This window comes from Hemibagrus wyckioides, linkage group LG06, assembly GCF_019097595.1.
Source record: "Hemibagrus wyckioides isolate EC202008001 linkage group LG06, SWU_Hwy_1.0, whole genome shotgun sequence".
In the NCBI taxonomy this organism is placed as follows: Eukaryota; Metazoa; Chordata; class Actinopteri; order Siluriformes; family Bagridae; genus Hemibagrus; species Hemibagrus wyckioides.
Window position 1 is genome coordinate 10,945,952 of NC_080715.1, and position 22,019 is coordinate 10,967,970.

A 22,019-nucleotide genomic window follows, 5' to 3' on the forward strand; every position below is an offset into this window, starting at 1 on the left:
GTACTTTACATTAACTTGTCACCCAGCTGTATGTATTTATTGCCGAGGCTTGGGGTCTTGTAGTCAGCATTACTGTGTATTCAACAGCCCTATGTACATTTTAAATGCAGTAATTGCTGCCTATTCCTATTCAGGATTCTTGGCTAAACTAACATTACATTTACTGCACTGTATTTTTCTATATTTCAAACGTGATGATATTAAAATAATTAATTTAGCACAGTATGTAAAGATTTATATTAAATTTAACAGACAATTAAGAAAATAGGGTGGGTTGGTCAGTTGGTTGGATGGATGGCAGGGGTTTGTTAATATTACTTATTTTTATTGTTATTCATGCTGTTTTAACGTTTTGCCGTTGTTATTGCTCATATTATCATTATTATTACTGGTGTGGTCCAAAAGCATTTGGTACAATACAAAATTACAAGCTTTTATAAGCAAAAATAATCAAAGCTTATTTGAATGACAGTGAAACTGTAATCACCATTGAGCTTGAAACTGTACAAGTCGTAGTTGCAAGGTTGAACCAGCAGATGGAATCCTAAAATGCCATGGATCCCACAATCCCTCCCTCCCTCAGCGAATAGATTCCAGCAGCATGCATTTACACACCAAACCATGTTTACTCAGCTTTCACATACACTCCATTACATCCAAATGGAGGAATCAGGAATGGACTGCTATCTGCTGTTATAGCACTCCTCTCACAACTATGTCTCCCTTTTCCCTTTTCTTCTGCCATGGACAAGCTAATCGTGCTTTTGTTTTTGCTGACATTGTTCATAATCAGTAAGGATGGTAGAGTCACGGCTGGCTTTAAAGGCTCAGCACTTGCCAGCCTCACCCTTACCAAAAGCACTCAGGACCAACTGGCATACCGTCACAGCAACCAGAACCATCAGGATGAAGGGCTCACTGGCCAGAAAGGTAGGTATTGCATGTCTCTTACTGTGTGTTACAATTTTACCAGGGAGTGTCATGGTTGCTTACTGATACCAGGTTGTTTCTTGGTTTCTCAGATGACTTTTAACTTCATGTCCAAGTGCATTACTCTAAATAAGAGACTCTCAGGATGAAAAAAGATGTCAGTTATTGGTTACACTAGGTATCTAATATCCATTACTCATCCACTTTTGACCTGCTCTCTCAATACACACAGCTTTTATATTTTACCCTTCGTTATTCAAAAAATTCTACACAGCAGTATTGTGCTAGAAATCTAATCTATGCATTAGGTGTGTGTGTGTGTGTTATATATTATAAGCTCTTTCATGATGAACAGGAATTTTGTGTTACAGCCTCCAATGGGACCAATATTCCTTCAGTGACCCCCAACACACCCACATACACACCCACATACACGCGTGCACAGACATACACACACACAGACACACACACACACACACACATTATTTAGAACAGCAGAATGGTACTCAGTGGATTTCAGTGGAAACTCATCTTGCTCTTAGGGAAGCACTAATAATGTGCTTAACATATTAAGAGCTCTGGGCATTGGAGGATACTAGATACTGAACCTAAACTGACAAATCAAGTGAACTAACCAATAAATTAGCCAATTAGCTGCAGAATTTACCTGCTACGGTATGCTAAATATTGGTGGGTTTTAGGGCAATTTTTGTCTGAGATCTGTGTTATGTCAGTTCTCGTCACATGGAATATAATACTTTAGTAGACCAGACTGTATTATCCTGATATTATTCTATAATAAGTATCATCTTAGATTGGATTACTTGATACTGATCCACGGTTTCAGGCCAATATGAGCCGGATACTGTGATCCTTTCTTATTTCTAAATACACACTTGGATACTTGCAAACAATTTTAAACATCTTGCTAAAACACACACACAGATTTAAAACAAAAATACTTTAATTGCAGATATCTATATTTTACATACAATGTAATAACTTATTGCTGTTGTATGCAATGCAATCCTTTTGCTTTGCATCAACTTCAAATCTTTAATACTTGCCTACTGTGTTACCAGTGGAAGTTCTGCAACCAACACCAACTTATCAGGCTTTGCACTGTTTGTGGAGAAATGTGGTGCTAAATGTAAAACCAGACTGCTCTTATCTAATCTGGTCCCCGAGTGGTAAAAGTATCTTTATTTGTTTGCTCTATAATGGAAGCTTCCATTGGAAACTTGCTGCATTTCTTCAAAGAGTGTCTGAAAATGACGATCTTCACAGTAACTAAAAGTTTAACAGTTTTGATCAGTGATTGCATTTCTGTGTACTTTCACCTGATCCAGATAATGGCTTCCCTAGTTGATCTTCCTGCAACCGTCTCATACTCGCTTCTGCTCATTTAGTTAAACATTACTTCTGCACACCCTAGCTGTTTCGTTTACCTTTAATACATTTCAGCTAATGTTGCTGACACATCAGTAACATGGCATCATCAAGCAGTGATGAAGAATACTGTGAAATACAGATACAGGAATAACGAACATGAGAAAGGTGGATTAATCATTTCATCATCCTTGAACGATCCCAAAATGCCTTTGTAGAGACAAAGCACACAATGTCCAGTCAAAGTATAAATAAGACAGACAAAAAATAAGAAACTGAGTTACTGCAGCATTTCTGTCAGCTCAAACCAGTCTGGCCATTCTTCCCTGAGCCTTAAGAAATTAAGAAATCCACAGAACTGATGCTTACAGTGTGAAGGTTTTTTTCTTTAGAAATTAGAAATTGTTGTGCTTCAAAAACAGACATGCCAGGGTTAAAATCTCATCACATTTGATGAGATCACATTTTTGATCATTGGTCTGAATGCTACCCTAAACTGCTGACTCGTATCTGTATGATGTTATCCGCTGCAATGCTGCCACACAGTGAAATACAGATACGGGAATAACAAACATGAAAAAGATGGATTTCATCATCCTCAGTCGATTCCAAATTTGGAGGGCACTAAGCACACCCTGTCCAGTCACGGTACCAATAAAACAGACAAAAGATAAGAATTTTTTTTTAAATACATTAAACACGTTAAAGTCTTAAAACATTTTGAAATGATAAATACAGCTGCCTATCTACCTTTAATAGGTGTGTGTGTGTGTGTGTGTGTGTGTGTGTTTAACAGTTTGCTCACATACATGCATTGTTCAACACTGATAATTCCATTGCCAAGCTACTGATTGTTTGGTCTGTTCAGTCAAGTCAGTATAAATGCTGCATACTGCATGACTAACAGTCATGTAATCATTCTGGATTTTGGCCCAGTGCATCAGTAAGGCTGAATGTTCTTTCATACAGGAAACAGCTCAATGCATAGCTTGAGTCTGCCAGATCTTTCCCTCCTGCTCTCCTCTCCATCTGCTGTTGTTTACAATGCTGTACAGTGAAGCTTTCAAAATAACTCTCATTATCCTTTACAACAACGGGTCTAAACCCAAGTCCTCCAAGCCCATGTTATTGTGCCACTTTGACTGCTGACTGATGCTGTAATCCTATTCCAACCTTAGCCAGATAATAAAAACAAAAATGCTCGAATCAATAACCAAAATATTCAAATACTTTCAGCCATGGAGAATTTCATGTATTCACATATCCCAAGCAACATTTGGTGAATAACTGTACACTGGTTATTAAACCAGACCATTCATAAGTATCATTTTTACATTTACGGCATTTGGCAGATGCCGTTAGCCAGAGCGACTGAAATTTATCTCATTTATATCGAATTTAATCCAATGCCTTAACCACTGAGCTACTTCTTCCCTATCATATAACCATAAGTAAGGTACAAGGTTATCTAATGAATGCAACAAGGATCTCCTTGTAATAATAGTATTCATGTATTATTTGCAGCTTCATTGTTGTTGAATGAGGTATCCCATTACTCAGTTTATATATTATTATATTATTATTATCATACTGTTCTTACTGTTGTAGCCCATCCACCTCAAGGTTCAACATGTGTATCCTGAGGTGCTTTTCTGCTCACCACAATTGAATAGAATGGATATCTGAGTTACTGTAGCACTTCTGTCTGCTCGAACCAGCCTGCGCTTTCTCGTTAAGAAATCCACAGAACTGCTGTTCACAGTGTGATGGTTTTTTTTCTTTATTGCACCATTCAAAGCAAATTAGAAATCGTTCTACATCGAAAACAATCATGCCATGGTCAAAATCTCCGAGATCACATTTTCCCCCATTATGATCATTGTTTTGAACGTTACCCAACACTGCTCACTTCATCATGATCTGCATGATGTCATCCATTGCACTGCTTCAACATGATTGGCTAATTAGATAATTGCATGAATGTGTATGTGTACAGGGGGTTCCTAATAAAGTGCAGTTCTCTGTATTATAATCACAAGTATTTTAACACATCCTCCGTGTCAGTGAATTCAGAGTCGGGTCTGATATGATATAAAAAGTCTTGCTTAGATTTTTTTTTTTAACCAGGAAGATGGTACAAAACTGTCTTGTCAATTCCAAACACAAAAAACTTTCATGTTCTAGCAGCGCAAGAGTGACTTAACAGAATTTGTGCTTGAGAAATCCCAACTCATGCTTATTAGTGTCCTTTCATCTTCTCTGACATAGAACTCTCCACCCTCTGTGTGTGTGTGTGTGTGTTCAAGACTGTGTTGGGAATGTGATACAGTCTAACTGAGGTTAATGATTTATTCATGTCATGTGTGAGTCTGTTCCTGTGTACATCAGCATGAAAATCTGTTGAGGTGTTTGAAAGGAGATCTGTGCTAGAACATGAACAATTTTACAGTAAAGAAAGGATCCATCCTGGAAGAGTTTCTGTTTTCTATCTGGTGGCAAGTCTTGATGCAATTTTAAATAAAATATTTTGGACTGAAAGAAAATCAAATAGAAACTTGAATAATGATCCTAAGCCAAATTGCTGTCAAAGAAGTGGCATGAAAAATCCGTAAAAGTACAGAGTTTGGTAGATCAAATCATCCTGTTTATCTGGATCAAATAAGAGCATATCATTTATGCTAGATTGCTCTTTTTTCTTTTTTCTTTTTTACTTGAATTACACTGAATATCTTTTTCCACTGAAGATGAGCTCAGAGTGGATTATACTGGATTTAGTTATTTCCTTAGGTGGGCTCCAGTGATATGAGAGCACTTTAGGAATATTGATTTCCTGATCTACAGTATGATAGGGTTTATAAAGCAGGAAGGAGCAACACCACTCCGTATGTGGCAAAGCACTACGCAGTAAAGCATGACTGGGTGTGTGTACAATTCTAGCTAAATAAAGGACATGATTTCTGTAAAAACAAGGAATCTCTACACTGAAAATAATCTTTGACCCCCTTTGACCCATATACATACTATATCATATTATACTATAGTGCATTATAAAGCCTACAATGTGCAAATAAATGAATATTTAATAAAACTTTGGCTGAACCTAGCATCCATTTAATGTGTTAGCCTGAGGATACTGCATAACTCAACATGTCAGGACAATGTATCATCTGTAGCTCATGAAAATAGGCCAGTTGTAAAAGATAAACCTTTTTTGAAATGGATGCCCTTTCATGTTCTAGTGCTTCTGGCAAATTTCTTTAGAATTCCTTCATTCCTTTCACCCGAATTCATGTGTGCATTTACGTCAGTCAGCAAAATGTGCTCTGTCTTGTCTTGTCACTATATGAGGTACCTTTTGACTTTCTTAATCACAAGAATGCTATACATATGGACTAGATAAAGAGATGTCACTAAAAGCTAACCTATATTTCATTACACACATCAGAAACAAAGTAAAAGTGCTTACAAAAGCTTTATAAAAAAAAAAAAAAACAGGCAGCAGATCTGCGATAACCTAATAAGAGCATACATTCACCTTCCACTTAGGACTCAGGCCATTTAAATGCAATTAAACGTAAAAAGCATTTCTCGGGCACCACTATAGTACATCAAGAACAGTATGGCTTACTGCTAACTGAAATACATCTTAGGAAGCTTAAGATAACAAGGCTGGCATTTAGCACTGTCAGGATGCACCGTCAGGCTGACAACACACATTTGGTGCTGTTAAGGGGAAAGGCACAAGAGGAAAAACTACGAAATAACCTACAGATAGACTGAAATCATGTGCGGCATGGGAATTTCACCTTACAAATCGAAAAGTCATATTTATACAAAGGCTATGTACCATGCATGACACTCACATCGTTACTGTAGCTCCATAAAATATAGTAGGATTATTGTAATCTGTCTTCATTCTACCCCAAGGCAAATTTATTATGTCTTATGTCAGCCTGATTACATCTTCAGTATGAGTAATGGCATATTAAAGATGAAATATCAACACAGAGCATGCTTGCTGATCATGACTGGTAAAAATCTATTACTTATGAAAACATTAACCCTCTAATGCAAAGGCAAAGCTTGTCTGATGTATAAAGTGGACTTAAGTGCTCTCTTATTTAAATCTTTGCACTCTCTGATACAGTTTTTGATGATGTAGAGGGAAAGCTGATAGAGGTTTAGTGATTTCAAGTCCTGCGATTTCCCAGCATTTTAACGTCCGATTTCCACAAGAGTGAAAAGGAAGAAAGTCACATTTGAAGATTCCATTCTGACTTTGGCGCAGGAGCATCCAGACATCCAGAATCGGATTACAAATCTGAACTGGCTTGTTATCAGAGGCACGTCCATGTCACTACAGCACAGCTCTCCAAAAAGGTCAAGGCCTGACTTTCACTGTGTGAGGGACTCACACTTTCTGTAGCTAGCGAGGTCTTGGACATCTTTCGACAGACAGACTGTTTTTTTCGCAACTGAGTTTGTTTGGTTTCTTACACAATATGACATTAGCAAAAGTAAATAAAAGACATTGTTTAAGTGAAATACATTTATGGTTCCTTAAAGTTGAAGTGTCAAATTATTTTCTAAGGAGAAAAATTGGAATTTAATACCGATCTCTTTTTTTGGATGTTCTAGAATTAGAATTCTAATTTTCTAATAATCAGACAGCACATTCAATCTTCGAAAGAAATCACTGGAGCGAAATGTCCTTCAGTCATTCTCAAGCAGGAATCACTATATACATGATTTTTATACCATCAGAAGTTATTAAAGGGAATAAATCACTCGCCGAGATAAAAGAACATGCAAGTATTCACACAAAGACTTGACCTCAGAGATGTGGGAAAATGGGGTGCTGGAATTTGAAGCACTATTTTAATAACGTATGTGGCATTAGCACCAATGGCTCAATAAATGTTGGCACCAGATCAGCTGGTTTAAACATTTCATAAACTACTGCTTTACTTCAAATCAATCTGGCCATTTCCTCTAACCTCTTTTAAAAAGAAGCCATTTCCACTCATAAGAACTGATTCTCACTTAGTGTTTTTTTCCTCCCACACAAGTCTGCCTAAACTCTAGAGACTGTTTGTGAAAATCCCAGGAGATAAATCCAAAATCCTCAAACCAGTCCATCTGGCAACAACATCTATACACAGTTAAAGTCAAAGAGATCACACTTTTCCCCCCATTATGATGTGCGATATGAACGTTAGCTGAAGCTCATGAACATCTTCACTTATGCTGCTGCCACATGATGACTGCATAAATGAGCAGGTGTAGAGGTGTTCCTATTAAAGATGGTGGTGAGTGTAGCAAGGAGCTGAAGGGAAACACAGCTCAGTGGGTTTAGAGTGCTGTTTATATTGCATCTATACTTGGTATACACAAGTGAAGAGTGGTAACATTGGATTCCATGGTTTCATATTTGCAGCATTAACTTCAAAACAGCATTTTGAATAACAAAACATTACTATGCATGCCATCATCCAGCAGCTTGTACAATGCAACCGTACCCAGCAGCCCCTACTCCTCTGACACACACACAAACACACACACAGCCTTAAAAACCCTGTCATGGCATCCATATTTTGTAATCCATTAATAGTCTCACAGGATTCATTAACTGAGTTTTTTTGTTCATTTTATTGACATTCAGAGTGTTTCTCTGCTGCTTTTTTTATGCTGGCCATGTGAAAATATGTTGAGTTTGCATTTTGTAATGTATGTGGAACCAAAATGCTGCTGAAGTCCACTGGGAAATGCCTTCCACTCAATACACAGATATAGTTTCCATGAATTAATCATATGTATTTTCTGCCTCTGACATCTTATGGGAGACTAGTGCACCTATGATGAACTACTTACGATTTGGGTTCATTATAAAAGCCATGTAGTGTGCAAAATCCACATAGAATCGATACTAATGTCAATACTGAGGCCTTTTTTGGAGCATTTGGCACAAATGATTCTCTTTCTTTACTTACATTAATTTCATACATCAGTAAGATGGCTGGGATCTCTGGGAAGCACTTTTTTTAGAACTCTAGGTCTATTGTGTGTGCAGCTAAAAGAGTAATTTACAGCTATTCATTATTCTGTGGGAAATCGTATAGCATCTAAATGATCTAAATTGATTACCCTGCCTTTGAAATACAGTTGGCTTAATAGTTCAGTATTTGCTTCAGCGTCATTTATTTCCACACTGTGACTGAGATACAACTAATTTTTTTCTATTCTGCTCTTCAATCCCTCATGTGCTGTGCATTTCTTTCATATTTGAGGTGAATGATTTAAAATCATTTTACTGGATGAAGAAGATGCTCTTAAGTACAAAGCTAACCCTTCAAGCTTAGTTTAAGTGCTCTGCTATATCCCTGCATTGGGTTAAATTAGCCATGAAATGGCATGAGCTCTGTAAACATGCTTAACATGTATAACAGAGCGCAAAGAAAAAAAAATACCTTAAAGGTGTATATTAATACATATAAGACATAAGAGGGATGTTCATAACTGTGACGCTCGTCTTCCTCATCACCCATACATTTCCCATAAATAATGCATATTAAACAGCAAGCTTGACATTTTTGATCAGATAAGCCCATCTCATGTGGGTGGATTCTCTGGAAATTGAGTTCAAAGATATGTTATGTCAATGTTATTAATATGGCATGACTGGTTGGTGGTAGATTGTGCTTTAAACAATTCAGTAACAAATTCTCGTCATTCTTGCATTCACCCAACATACATAAGCAAATAGCAATACCTATGTGGTTGTACTGATAATTTACTTTATGTCGTACATTTCTTCAGCTCTGAGGTAACAAAAGAAAGAAGGTGCAGGAGTGTGTGTAGGTGGGGGGGGGGTTGTTGGTGGAAAAGTACGAAATGAAATAAAGTAATATTATCTGATTGTGTGGGCAGAATATGACTTTTTTTCCTCTTTGTGAACTAAGTAGAGCATTAAAAAAATAAAGGAATAAGCAGCATGGGTTTATTTTTGGATGTTTTGTGAAATTGCTGGTGTAGGCAGCGCTGGAGTGTTACTGTTGATCTCACATCAACTCAGCTTTTAACCTAATAGCAAGGCCCATTTGTGTTTAGGGAATGGTGTCTTTGGAATCCATTTAGAAAGCTAATGGGTTCATTTGTAGAGCGTCTTTACGCACACTCAACCCAGAACATCCAAGTAAACAACACAGCTGATTACAACAGAATAAAGATACACAAGTAGGGCAGTATTAAGGCTATACTGATGTGGTCTTAATGCTTTATATACTGGATGGAATTTTATTCATGCTTGGATGAAAGAACTAGAAAAAAAAAAGGTTTAGGCCATAATGAAGGCTAAAGAAAAATTTATACATCAACTTTTTAAGGCTCGCTACTTCGGTTTAATCCCAACTTGCAACATATTAGATATTAGAAGTTTCAGCATCCCTAGAATTTGTAGATCAAGTGTTGGTAACTGGTAAAGAACAGAACCATATCTATTGCATGTATATTATGTAAGTGTTTAATAGTTAAAAATGAATAAATAAATAAATTTCTTATCATGATTCTGTTGCTCCAGAGTCAACATTCACCCTCAGGGTCCAGGTGAAGAATGCAGTCAGCCACCAGCCCGTGAGCCACGCAACAGTGGAAGTGTTTGCAAACTACACACTCTTCAACTCCACCACGACCAGCAGGGACGGAGTCACCGTGCTCAAGGTGCCATACACACACAGCTGGCCTCTCATGCTGGTGGCCAGGAAAGATGGCTACATCCAAACACCACTGCTGTGGAAAACCACCAAAATACCAAGTAAGTAAAAACGTGTCACATATCAAAGTGACCACGGGTGAATTTCATGAACGGGGTGAATGTAGTAGTATCATTTTTGTGAGAATAATCAGAAAAATACACTTTAGGACACTAATACACTTTATTTTAATACACTTTATTACTTATTACTTGTTGTATAACTTATATTTGGCTATAAGAGTAGTGCCCTAAAGCCAATGGGCACCACTTTCCTACTCTCTCACCATTAATCCTTCCACAAAGTTCAGCTTAATTTTATTTTGGAAGCTTCTGTACTAGTGAGATTCTGCTATAGTGAGATTTCTTGTGTGTGTGTGTGTCTGTTTTTCAGTTTTTTCATCTGTGATGCTACCACTTTTTTACCAAAACCCAGGAAATATCTGGCTGTTTGAAGATTTAGTTGTCATAACAGGCAAAATGTCTGGTATGTAGCTATGTCTTCTGTACTCTGACACAGTACAGGTCAAGTTACTTACTAGCTACACATCATAATCTCTCTACATCGTGTGTTTATAAGCAGATACTGTGCCTCCTGCAAATGTGCAGTTTCCAAAGAGGCTGCTCTCCCTACCAGACAGCAACATCTCCTCATTAACAGCCTACCTGACTGTCCCTCGACTTCCTGCAGAGAAACATTTCTTCCCCAACACCACAGGCATCATTATGAGCAAGTCAGGTATAATAGAACTGCCCTTAACATGGCTGTGAAAGTAATACTGTGTCAACAGTTATTAGAGCATGTGTATCTGTGTGTATGTTTTATATTCGCAGGATATAGGAGTGTAGAGTTAAACCCAATTGCAGCAGTTAGTGTGCAGCTCTTGTATAATGGAATAGATGTGCAGATATCAGGCCCTGTCCAGATCACACTGCCTCTTGCTGAAAGCAGCCAGTCGCAGCTCTCCTATACTGTCCCAGCCTGGTCGTTTGACAGAAAGATTGGTAGGTACTATTTTCAGTCGATCACAGATAGTAAATGATGTTCTGCCTTAGAAATACTAATGCAAGGCTCCAGGGTTGTGCAGAAAAATAAAGGAAATTTGCCTGGGAGTGTGGGAATGAAAGAAAGAAGGGAAGAAGGGAGGAAGGGAGGGAGCGAGGGAGGGTGGGAGGGAAGGAAGGAAGGAAGGAAGGAAGAGAGATGGGAAAGAAGGAAGGAAGAAAGGAAGGAAGGAAGGAAGGAAGGAAGGTGGGAAGGAAGGAAGGAAGGAAGGATGAGAGAGATGAGAGGAAGGATGATAGGAAGGAAGGACAGATGGAAGGGATAGCAAGAAAGGAATAGCATGGAAGGAAGGAAGGAAGGAAGGAAGGAAGGAAGGCAGAAGATCCTTATGTGACTGTATATTTTCATCTATAAGCAGAAGTGCAGATTGTTTTAGAAAGCTGTGAATGGTAATACTTTACTTAAAAGTTGGTTTACGTTACACCTACATAAGCCTTTCATGATGTCAAACATAAACCCAATAAAGAGTAAAAGCATATTCCAGCTGCCTTTGTTGGAATAAGCCTCACTTCGAGTTTGTTCTGAAAAGCTTGTTAGTATGCAGGTGAGGTGAACCCATATGAACACAGTAAAGTGTTAAAATACAATGATTTAGGACCGTGTCTTTTTGTCCTTGCAGGTGCATGGGTGAATCGTGGTCTGGGAACAGTTCAAATGGAGAACAGGCATTTGGTTTGGGTCTACACCGCTCCTCATCTGGATTACTGGATTGCTGCCCCATTTCCCTCATCCACTGGTAAAAATGGCACATGTAGAACAGTTAGATTTATAGTGTATGGCTTTAGTTGTTCATTTCATCCGAAAATAACCAGATTGTGTCATTCTTGAAAATGTAGGTTACATGGGACATGAAAGCACTCTGGACTTCATTTCATACAATGCATACCTTCTTGTTCCAGTGGTAGGAGGAGGTTTAATTATTGCTGTTGGATTGCTTGCTGTTATATCATGTTATTGTAGGTAAGACTATTATTAAATTATTAGATGTCATCACAGCAAAATCATCTTAATTTGATAGTATATTAATTTGTCTAAAAGCAAAATAAGCCAGACTGATCTGCTAATAGAGCATTTGTTTGTTAAATGTTGATTTGCTACCAAGGCGTAGTACCATAGGGCTGTTGAATTCTTACATCTGATTGGCCAGAAACAGTTGATTAATTTTAGCTCTGCCAATAATGCCAGCTGCAATGTTTATATTAATGTGCTGAAGCTAATACGTATAAATAGACTTGTTATGGTGGATGCTCCGCCCAAATGGATTTATAGATGACTGACATGGAGAAGCTATTTTTGAGAACAACTTTATTTAGCATTTTTGGTAGGAGTCTTTAGTAGTACTGCTTGGTAACAGATAGAGGTAAAGTTTACTAGCACAGGAACATCTTGTGGATAGAGGACTTCATGGATTCTCAGTAAAATGATGAGCTACATTTTTTTTCCTTTATTAACTTTAGTAAGGCTATATGAATTATTATTTATTGTCCAACAATAAATTTACTAATTTCGTGGACATTTTACATCAAATGTAAATATAAACTGGATAAAATGCATGATGTGTAGTACTTTAATAGTTTAAAAGTTCATGGTGGTGTAAGAGGAAAGTGTTGTAAATGGAACAATAATCACCATTGTGGTGGTACCAGTAACTACACTTTATGTCATGTCTTATGTCATGCCTGATTACAAATTTGAACCCAAATAGTGTTTAAATGGTATATTAAAGTTGTATGCATGCCCTTCAGTCTTACTCTAATGATTTCAGCTTTATGTTTGTATGTATTTTTCCCCCTTTAGAGAATCTCTTTGTAAGCAAAAAAGAAATCGAGCCCACAGCCGAAAAACATCGGTTCAGAAGAAAGAGCAGACCACAGGTAGAAACAACAGCAACGAGCAGTTGGACATCTCTTTTAAAGCTTCTACATCTCACAAACACAGGCATCGTTCAGCTGCATTTCAAAGCACATCTGCCAGTAAGAGGGATCAGCTTGAGCTGAAAAGTAAATTCAATAAGAGCATGGGGAAAACTGGCCAGGCAGAAATTCGAATCCATGATAACGTAGATAAACTTGCACAAGAATCTTCAAAGACCTTACAGACAGCACAAAATGTCAACAGTAGTGAGCTTGTGATACCTGTCTCTCTGCATGAAAATGTGTTTCCAGAAAGCTTAGTTCTGTGCAACCAGTCTGTAGCTTTGATTCAGGTTCCACACCACAGCACTTCATCAGACCAAACATCAGGAAGCAGGTCTGCTACTCTTCCAAGGAAAGCAGTCGAGAACAATGGCTTAGAAAAACAAGCTAACAAGCAAACATTACAAGCAAAGGCACTACTCTCAGAGGTCCAGCAACAAGTTCAAACTATGGAGACGCCATATGGACAGCCCAGAGCAAAAGGATGGGGCTGCTTGTTGGAGTCTGTGTCTGTCCCAGACACCCTGAACAAAACTACAGGCGCAGACGCTTCCTGTGGGACTCAACAAGGAAGATCTGAGCGGACACTACTGGAGCTGTCCAAAAGTAATCCCTTCCCTCATCCAAAAGCCTGGTTCGTTTCTCTGGAAGGAAAACCTGCAGCACAGGTCTTCCACTCCATCGTAGACCTTCAGAAATGTCACCTCCAACTCACTGACAGCCATGAAACCAGCCTGGACTCAGGCGTTGACCTCTACGAGCAGCATCGAAAGCAGAGCCAGAGCTATCCCAAAAGAAACGCAGCTCACACACAGGCAGACTATTCCGAGGATGCAGATCTGAGCAGCTGTGAGAGTGGTACAATCATAGCTTCCACACCAGAAAACACACACCAGAGCAGCAGCAGAACTGTGTCCTACCTGCCAGAGGAGAAATGTGTTGAAGATATGTCATATGAGGGCACTGAATGTGCACCAAGCCCTCAAGTACAAAGGCTCAAGAAGGCAAGAGAAAAGCCAAAAAGCACCTGGCACCTGAGGGAGGAAAGACCGCTTATGAAGCTAAACTAAAAGCACAATTATTAAACCAAAAACAAATATTATTATTGTCATCATCATCATCATCATCATCATCATCATCATTCTCATCAAACCTATTATAAAATAATCATCTACTGTATTCACTACTACAAACTATAATTTTCAAACTTTGGCTCATTGTCCATTAAACATATTACCACTGCAATTTTTTTTTAATTTCTGCCACTGTAATGGGTTTGTTCATTTGTTCCTTCGTTTATTTTATTTATTTATTTGTGTGTTTGTTTGTTTATTAATTTATTTTACACAGACTCCTACTCCACATAATTTCACCCTGAAATTGTACCATGCATCATTGTAAAATTCACCATAGCTGAATGAAGCTTATTACATTTCTGAGCTTTTCTTTCTTTCTTTTTAATCCAAAGCCTGTATTAATTATACAGGTTCCCGTTCGCTCTGAAAGCAGTCTGAAAGCTAAAAGTATTTACTTCTATTATATGAAATTACAAGTGCACTGTTTTATAGTTACATTTAGTTCATTTCTTATGATCGGTCATGACAGAGGCCAAGACCTTTTCACACTTTGAGGCATTTTGTAAGCATTTGGTGTGGAAATCAATCTTAAGGATTAGCTGCTACTTCAGAAAGAGGTCTCCTAACACAACGACTACATAGAAAGGCCTACTGCATGCTTAACACATATGGTGATATTTTGTGTTATACTGCTTTCCTATCAACTTCCATGTGTTGTCCATATGCAAATAAACTATTATGACTGTTTCTATCTGCTGAATCTGTGTAAATGTTCAATTCTGTTTTTTTTTTTCTTTTTTCCCCATTTCCCCATTTAGTGTAGACTTGCAACTACACTAATTGCTGAATCTATTTGCCCTGATTAGACCATTAGCTTTAACATTCACAGTTTGGTCTGGGAGTAACCTGCTGTCATGCTTTTATGGAAGAAATTCCTGTTGTTGGGTTTTTATGTATGAACCAGGGACTTGTTTAATTGTAAAATAAATTTATCTTAGCACAGATTTACTCCATAACCATAAACCAACATTTTTTGAATGTTAGGTTACTGTTCAAAAGTGCACAACTGTTTATTAATTGGATTCCTAAAATTTTGTTAATTCCTGAGCTTTCCACTAACAGAACATATTGGGTCCAGGTTGCTGTTATTTGTATGTGTACTTGTTTGGATTAAACCCATTCAGTTTAACTGACCAATCAAGTTAGGTAATAAGACCTCAGTAGTACATGGAACTTGAATTAATAATGGCTGATTCCCACAAAAAATCAATCAATCAATCACAAACCTCCTGGCTCTGCTTCACAAACCACTGGTGGTTGTTGTTCTTTCGGCTGATCCCCTTTGACTCCTGGGTCACCACCACATCAGATCTTCAGTCGGCATATTTGATTTGACACGCCCATTTTATCCAGGCTTAGTTAATCAGTTAGTCAGTGAGTTAGTTAATTATATTCATTAGAATATTATATAAGTACTTATAGTACTGAGCATTTGCAATGATTATGTAACACGATTTTTGTTCGTGGGTAGTGAATGACATTTTCCAATTACTCTTGATGGAAAATGATTAAACAAAAAAAGCCATTAAGCCCCTTGAAGTTTGGGTTTGGGCTTTTAAGAGAACAAAAACCTCAAAAATAGCCAATTTCACTAAAAAAAAAAAAAAAAAACTGCCCAAACTTTCATGGCTAAGGTGGGTTTTTTCTCTTTATTCGGGTTAGAAAGAATGGGGAAATAACATTTATTTCCCAGGAACAAGAAAAAAGTAAAAATTTGTCACATAGTGTTACAGCTCATCAACAAACATTAGGTTAAAGCTCTAAGATTATTGAACTTCATCCATCAGCACCATATTTATTAAATGTTATTTCCCTCATGCCTTTTCATATTTTACAGATAGGACCCTGAACAATTATCCGAAAACTACAGGTAACTCCTGATCCACTGAAAACATTTAAAGCATTAATGAACAATAAAGACCAAGACACAGAATAAAAAGTGTTTGGTATACCTTGCAATTTCTGTCTTAAGTAATTTTACCATGAATTTCTCTTTCCTTTTCTTCCACTCTTCACTCCTCTCTGCCTTTTATGTATTCCACGAGATGTTGAGTTTAGAACTGGCTCTGCTGAGTGCGCTTGGACGAAATATATAGACTATTTGTAATTATTATTATTATTTAAACTTATCAATTTGAAAGATCAACTCAGTTTTACTAAAGGCTCTGGGTTGATAATCAGAAGGTCAGGGTTCAAGCCCCAGCACTGCCAAGCTGCTACTGTTGGGCAATTGAGCAAGGCCCTTAGCCCTCATAGCTGCCCCTGCGCTCTGACCCCAACTTCCTCAGCTGGAATATGCGAATAAAATAATTCCAGTGTGCTGTAATGTATGTGTGGTGATAATAAAACCTTCTTCTTGTACTATTACTTCTTCAAAAACTTTTAGCATTACATTTTTCTCACTTTCAGCCATTTCGTTAAACAGCGTCCTCTGGTGGTATGTTTTTATTTTAACTTTACCAAATATGGAAAGAGAAAGGAAACGCCCCGTGCACACACTACACCCGGAAAAGGCATAATAAACAGCAAAAAGGGTAAGTATATACAGACTTTAATAATAATACTAGTAATATTAATAACTTTCTTTAGTCATCATTATGTCTTATGCACTAAGGAAAGAATAACAAAAAAGTTATTCTGTTTTTAACCCCTAAAGTGATAATCTCGCTGATTCTGGGTTGTGTACAGTGGAAGGTCGATTTTTTTCCCTTTGCACGTTTATTCTTGGACTTCTGTATTTGTCCACTTCAGGAAGAATGGACATAATCACAAGTAATAAGGTGAAGCTCATTAAATGGCTGCGCGTGGACGAATACATTTTGCAGCACGTCCAGTCTAAGAAGCTGATAAACATTGACGAATACATGAAACTGAAAGGTACCACAGACCCCGGGATACAAATAATGGACCTCTTGGACCTAATGTTGCTAAAGGGAGACCGTATATGCGTCGACTTCTTAAACCTGCTGAAAGAAGACGATGTAAATGAAAGCAACCCGGAGCTCCGAGAGTGGATAAAATCAGTAAATACCTCAGGTAACCGAGATTTACACAGACTTGTTACACTGTACTCAGTGCTGTAAACTTAAAGTGATCTCCTGGTCAGCAAACACTCAAACGCAGACAATCCAATTCTCCAGGAAGTCACGCGGTCATCTCTCATATTGTCCTGCAGTACACACTGTATTGCCAAACGTTTTGGGACACCCCTCCAAATCGTTGAATTCAGGAGTTGGTCTTGGCCCCTTAGTTCCAGTGAAAGGAACTCTTAATGATTCAGCATACCAGGACAATTTGGACAAATTTCATGCTCCCAACTTTGTGGGAACAGTTTGGGGATGACCCCTTCCTGTTCCAACATGACCACACACCAGCGCACAAAGCAAGGTCCATAAAGACATGGATGAGCGAGTTTGGTGTGGAGGAACTTGACTGACCTGCACAGAGTCCTGACCTCAACCTGATAGAACACCTTTGGGATGAATTAGAGCAGAGACTGTGAGTCAGGCCAAAACTGGAACGAATTTAATATGGAATTGGCCGGCCTTTGCAGCTATAACAGCTTCTTCTGGGAAGAAGGCTTTACACAAGGTTTAGGAGTGTGTCTATGGGAATTTTTGAGCATTCCACTAGAAGCACATTTGTGATGTTGGATGAGAAGGCCTCCACTCTAATTCATTCCAAATGTGTTCTACCAGGTTGAGGTCAGGACTCTGTGCAGGCCGGTCAAGTTCCTCCACACCAAACTCACTCATCCATGTCTTTATGGAGCTTGATTTGTGCACTGGTGTTATTCATGTTGGAACAGGAAGGGGTCATCCCCAAACTGTTCCCACAAAGTTGGGAGCATGAAATTGTCTAAAATGTCTTGGTATGCTGAAGCTTTAAGAGTTCCTTTCACTGGAACTAAGGGGCCAAGCCCAACCCCTGAAAAACAATCCCTGAATTCAATGATTTGGACGGATGTCCCAAAACTTTTGGCAATACTGTGTATTACAGTTGGATGAAATGTTCTCTTCAGAACAAAACCAAAATACCAGTTAAAAAAGATTCACACTATTCATGTGAACTTGATACTGAGGTCCGGTTTGCTAGTGCAAATAAACATGGCATGGATAATATCACTTTTTCTTTTCTAATACAGAAACTGCCACCTTACGATTTAGAAATAAAAATTAATACCCATCTGCAATTACGAAGCTTTAAGTATTTTTGGTCATAGTTTATGTAATATTGTATATAAATATATACAGATAACTCCTGATCCATTGAAATCATGTGAAGCATTAATGAAAAATAAAGACCAAGACACAGTAAAAGAGTTACCATGAATTTTACCATACCTTCCCTTTCTACCACTCAAAAATAAAATATAAACTGTAAATATATTTTTAAAAATAATCATAAATAGAATAAAGTCTCCTCATACGCAAACAATTACAGTTTCGAATCTTTTCTCAAATCCATTTCCATTTGTTACAAGTTACAGCACTCTCTGATATCTGATAAACAATTTTTGTGCTACTATGGCATCATACTGAAAGAAATAAAATACAAATTATGTACTCTATTTTGTATGCTGACTAAAAAAAGAAAAAGAAAACATTCGTACATGTGATCATACATGTTTGAACCATAACATCCACCAATTGGTTTAACTATAAATATAACATTCAAGATATTTCTCATCATTTTTAGGTACTACAGGGACTTGTTCAGTCACTCTTGCTATTTTTTCCTAACAATGAATTTGACTAAGCAGCCAGTAATTAGCTTATATGAATAAAATCATTCAAACAGGTTGCATCTATATATCCAATCACTCAAGATATTCAATATTCATATTGTATTCATTAAGTACAAGCTCTAAGATTTTTGATCTTCATTCATCAGCACCATATTTACATTAATTAAAATTTTACTTTCCTCATGCCTTTTTATATTTTACAGATAGGACCCTGAACAGTTATCCAAAAACTAAAGGTAAGTCCTGATCCACTGAAATCATTTAAAGCATTTAAGAACAATAAAGACCAAGACACAGAATAAAAAGTGCTTGGTATACCTTGCACTTTCTGTCTTAAGTAATTTTACCATGAATTTCTCCTTCCCTTCCTTCCACACTTCACTCCACTCTGTCTTTTATATATTCCACGTGATGTTGAGTTTTTGAAGAGATGTTTCCATACCATAAACTTTTGGACTAACTTCCTCTTTCCACTTCTGTCTCCTCTTTATATATTCTAGACAATCAGGAATTTCTGAGGAAGAACCGGGGTGAACTAATTGATAAAGTAAAAAACGTTGACAGAATCATTGATGAACTCCATCTTACTAGTGAAATGTCGGCAAACGTGCGAGCTGAGAAGACAGACCAAGCCAAGATGAGGAGACTTCTGGATTACACAAACAGCAGGACAGCTGCTAGGCATCTAGTTGATGCCTTGAATAAACATACAGCTGATGTCATGGAGGACTTGACAACAGCCTAATGGCTCAGTGTGGCATTTTATATTTGCATTTATGGCATTTGGCAGATTCCCTTATCCAGAGCGACGTACCAAAGTGCTTCGAAGTCTCTATCGATGAATACATCAACATTTTATACTTCCTAATTGATGGTGCGGCACATAAATAACAGAGCACATACATCACCTTTTCTTAAAATAGTGTCAAGAGATGTGCCATTTATATTGTGTAGAGAATCAGTAATAAAAATTGTTTTAGTTTACCTATGACCATCATACTATGTTTTTACAGTTTTATATTTTTCTAACTGGTGCCAGCATGTGAAATGGTCAGTCAAATTTTTATGAAGATTCAATAAATACATGAATAAATAAGCAACTTGGAGTGGAAGTGCATATTTGTTTCCAATAAAATAAAATATTCTGTGTACATTATTTTTAAAGCTACATAGTACATTCCTCTCCTAGGAGTGGCATAATATAAACACATCCGTGTCTCCTGGCTGACTGTTCACCATGAAACTGCCATACAGTCATGCATACTGTTAATCTAGTCTATTAAAACATACTAATAGTTTAAAATGATTAATGAGACTGATGGACGGTGACCTGCTTTCGATCCTGTATGGTTAGTATCCCTGAGCTCCATCAGGTGGCTCTGTGTGTGTGTGTGTGTGTGTGTGTGTGTGTGTGTGTGTGTGTGTGAGTGTGTGTGTGTGTTAATACAGCTCTGCTACAAAGTGCTATTTACCTGAAAATCCTGGATATCCATATAATACTGGAGAACATTTTATTTTCCACTATGTTTGAGGACTTTTGAAAATTTCCTGCATTTTAGAAGAACCACACAATTTATGTTTGCACACTTCTTCAGTTTTAACTTTTGCTCTGTGAATTGTCCTTTTCCACGCTTTCCAGCTGCACGTCTAGCGTCACCTAGTGGCCAATTAGAAGTAATTCAGATTATTACGAAAAAAAAAATCGAAAGTGAAGGTAAGGACTGTGGATTTGGTAAACACTCAGAAGAGCTGAGAAGGTAAGTTAATACAAAGTTTCTGTAATAAATAACTTAAATCTAAAGGCCTACTGAATGTACTGAGAGAGTTTCACAAAACTAGTCAGTAATGCATATCGAAAAACAAAGGCTTCAGGTCATTTTTTTAATAATAGGCACCGGATGCAATATCAGACAACATTTAGTTATACAGAAGGTTTTCTTTGTGTTTGTAGTTTTCCACTGAAATCTGCAGCTCTGTATGTGTAATTACAGGAAGAATGGACATAATAACCGATAACAAAGTGAAACTTATTGACTGGTTATGCGGAGAGGACATGATTTTGCAGCATGTTCAATCCCGGAAGCTGGTAACTGGGAATGAATACACGAAGGTCAAAAGTATCCAAGATCCCATTCTGAAAATTACGGAACTCTTGGACATCATTCTGAAAAAGAAAGATCCGACTTGCATCGCTTTTCTCCAGCTGCTGAAGGAAGAAGGGGTGAATGAATCAAGACCGGAGCTCAAGCAGTGGATAAGTACAGTAAATACCTCAGGTATACTAGACTAATGTTACTTATTTAATTATTTACTTACTCACTGACTCACTCACTGGCTCACTCACTGATTCACTCACTGACTCACTCACTGATTCACTCACTGACTCACTCACTGAATCACTGACTCACTCATTGATTCACTCACTGACTCACTCACTGACTCACTCACTGACTCACTCACTGATTCACTCACTGACTCACTCACTGACTCACTCACTGACTCACTCACTGACTCACTCACTGACTCACTCACTGACTCACTCACTTTCTCTCTCTCTCTCTCTCTCTCTCTCTCTCACACACACACACACACACACACAACCCTCAACCTGATACTTCAAAAATTACAGCTAATTCCCGATCCACTAGCAGTGATTTTTACCCTGAATTTCTTCTTCCCTTCCTTCCATTCAAAAATAAAATAGAAATTGTAAATCTATTTTTAAAAATAATCATAAATAGAATAAAGTTTCCTCATTTGCAAGCATTTACAGTTTTGAATCATTTCCATTTGTTACAAGCTACAGCTCTCTCATCTATTTATCCGATCACTCAAGATATTCAATAACTGACAGTTTGTCCAGCTCTATTACAATTCAGAGTAATATGCTTTTTTCCCCCTCTATGCAAAATATGACTGGTAGCTGGATGAATGGAATAGCTAAATACTATTTCACATAATGTCTTCTGTCCTCTTCCTCACAGAAAAAAAAGAAGCTTTACAGTGCTCTACCCAAAGCCCAGGTATGCCTAATGACTATAACATCCATAATGAATATTACATAAAATTCCCATCTAGTCAAAACTAT

General features: G+C 37.6%; 1 protein-coding gene across 4 annotated transcripts; it reads left to right on the plus strand.

Annotated features, from left to right (window-relative positions):
• The first annotated feature begins 603 nt into the window (after positions 1-603).
• On the plus strand, positions 604-14,884 carry LOC131353999 (protein FAM171B-like). Of its 4 annotated transcripts, none has more exons than XM_058391190.1 (8): positions 604-930; positions 9,896-10,129; positions 10,461-10,553; positions 10,647-10,805; positions 10,901-11,071; positions 11,752-11,868; positions 11,945-12,092; positions 12,930-14,884. In XM_058391190.1, the coding sequence occupies exons 1-8, from the start codon at positions 744-746 to the stop codon at positions 14,116-14,118; spliced, it is 2,298 nt and encodes a 765-aa protein (XP_058247173.1). In that variant the 5' UTR covers positions 604-743; the 3' UTR covers positions 14,119-14,884. The 4 variants fall into 4 exon arrangements, with proteins under 4 accessions (XP_058247173.1, XP_058247175.1, XP_058247174.1 ...); XM_058391192.1 differs by having other exon boundaries at positions 605-930; positions 11,969-12,092; positions 12,930-14,883; XM_058391191.1 differs by having other exon boundaries at positions 605-930; positions 10,650-10,805; positions 12,930-14,883.
• The last annotated feature ends 7,135 nt before the right edge of the window (positions 14,885-22,019 follow it).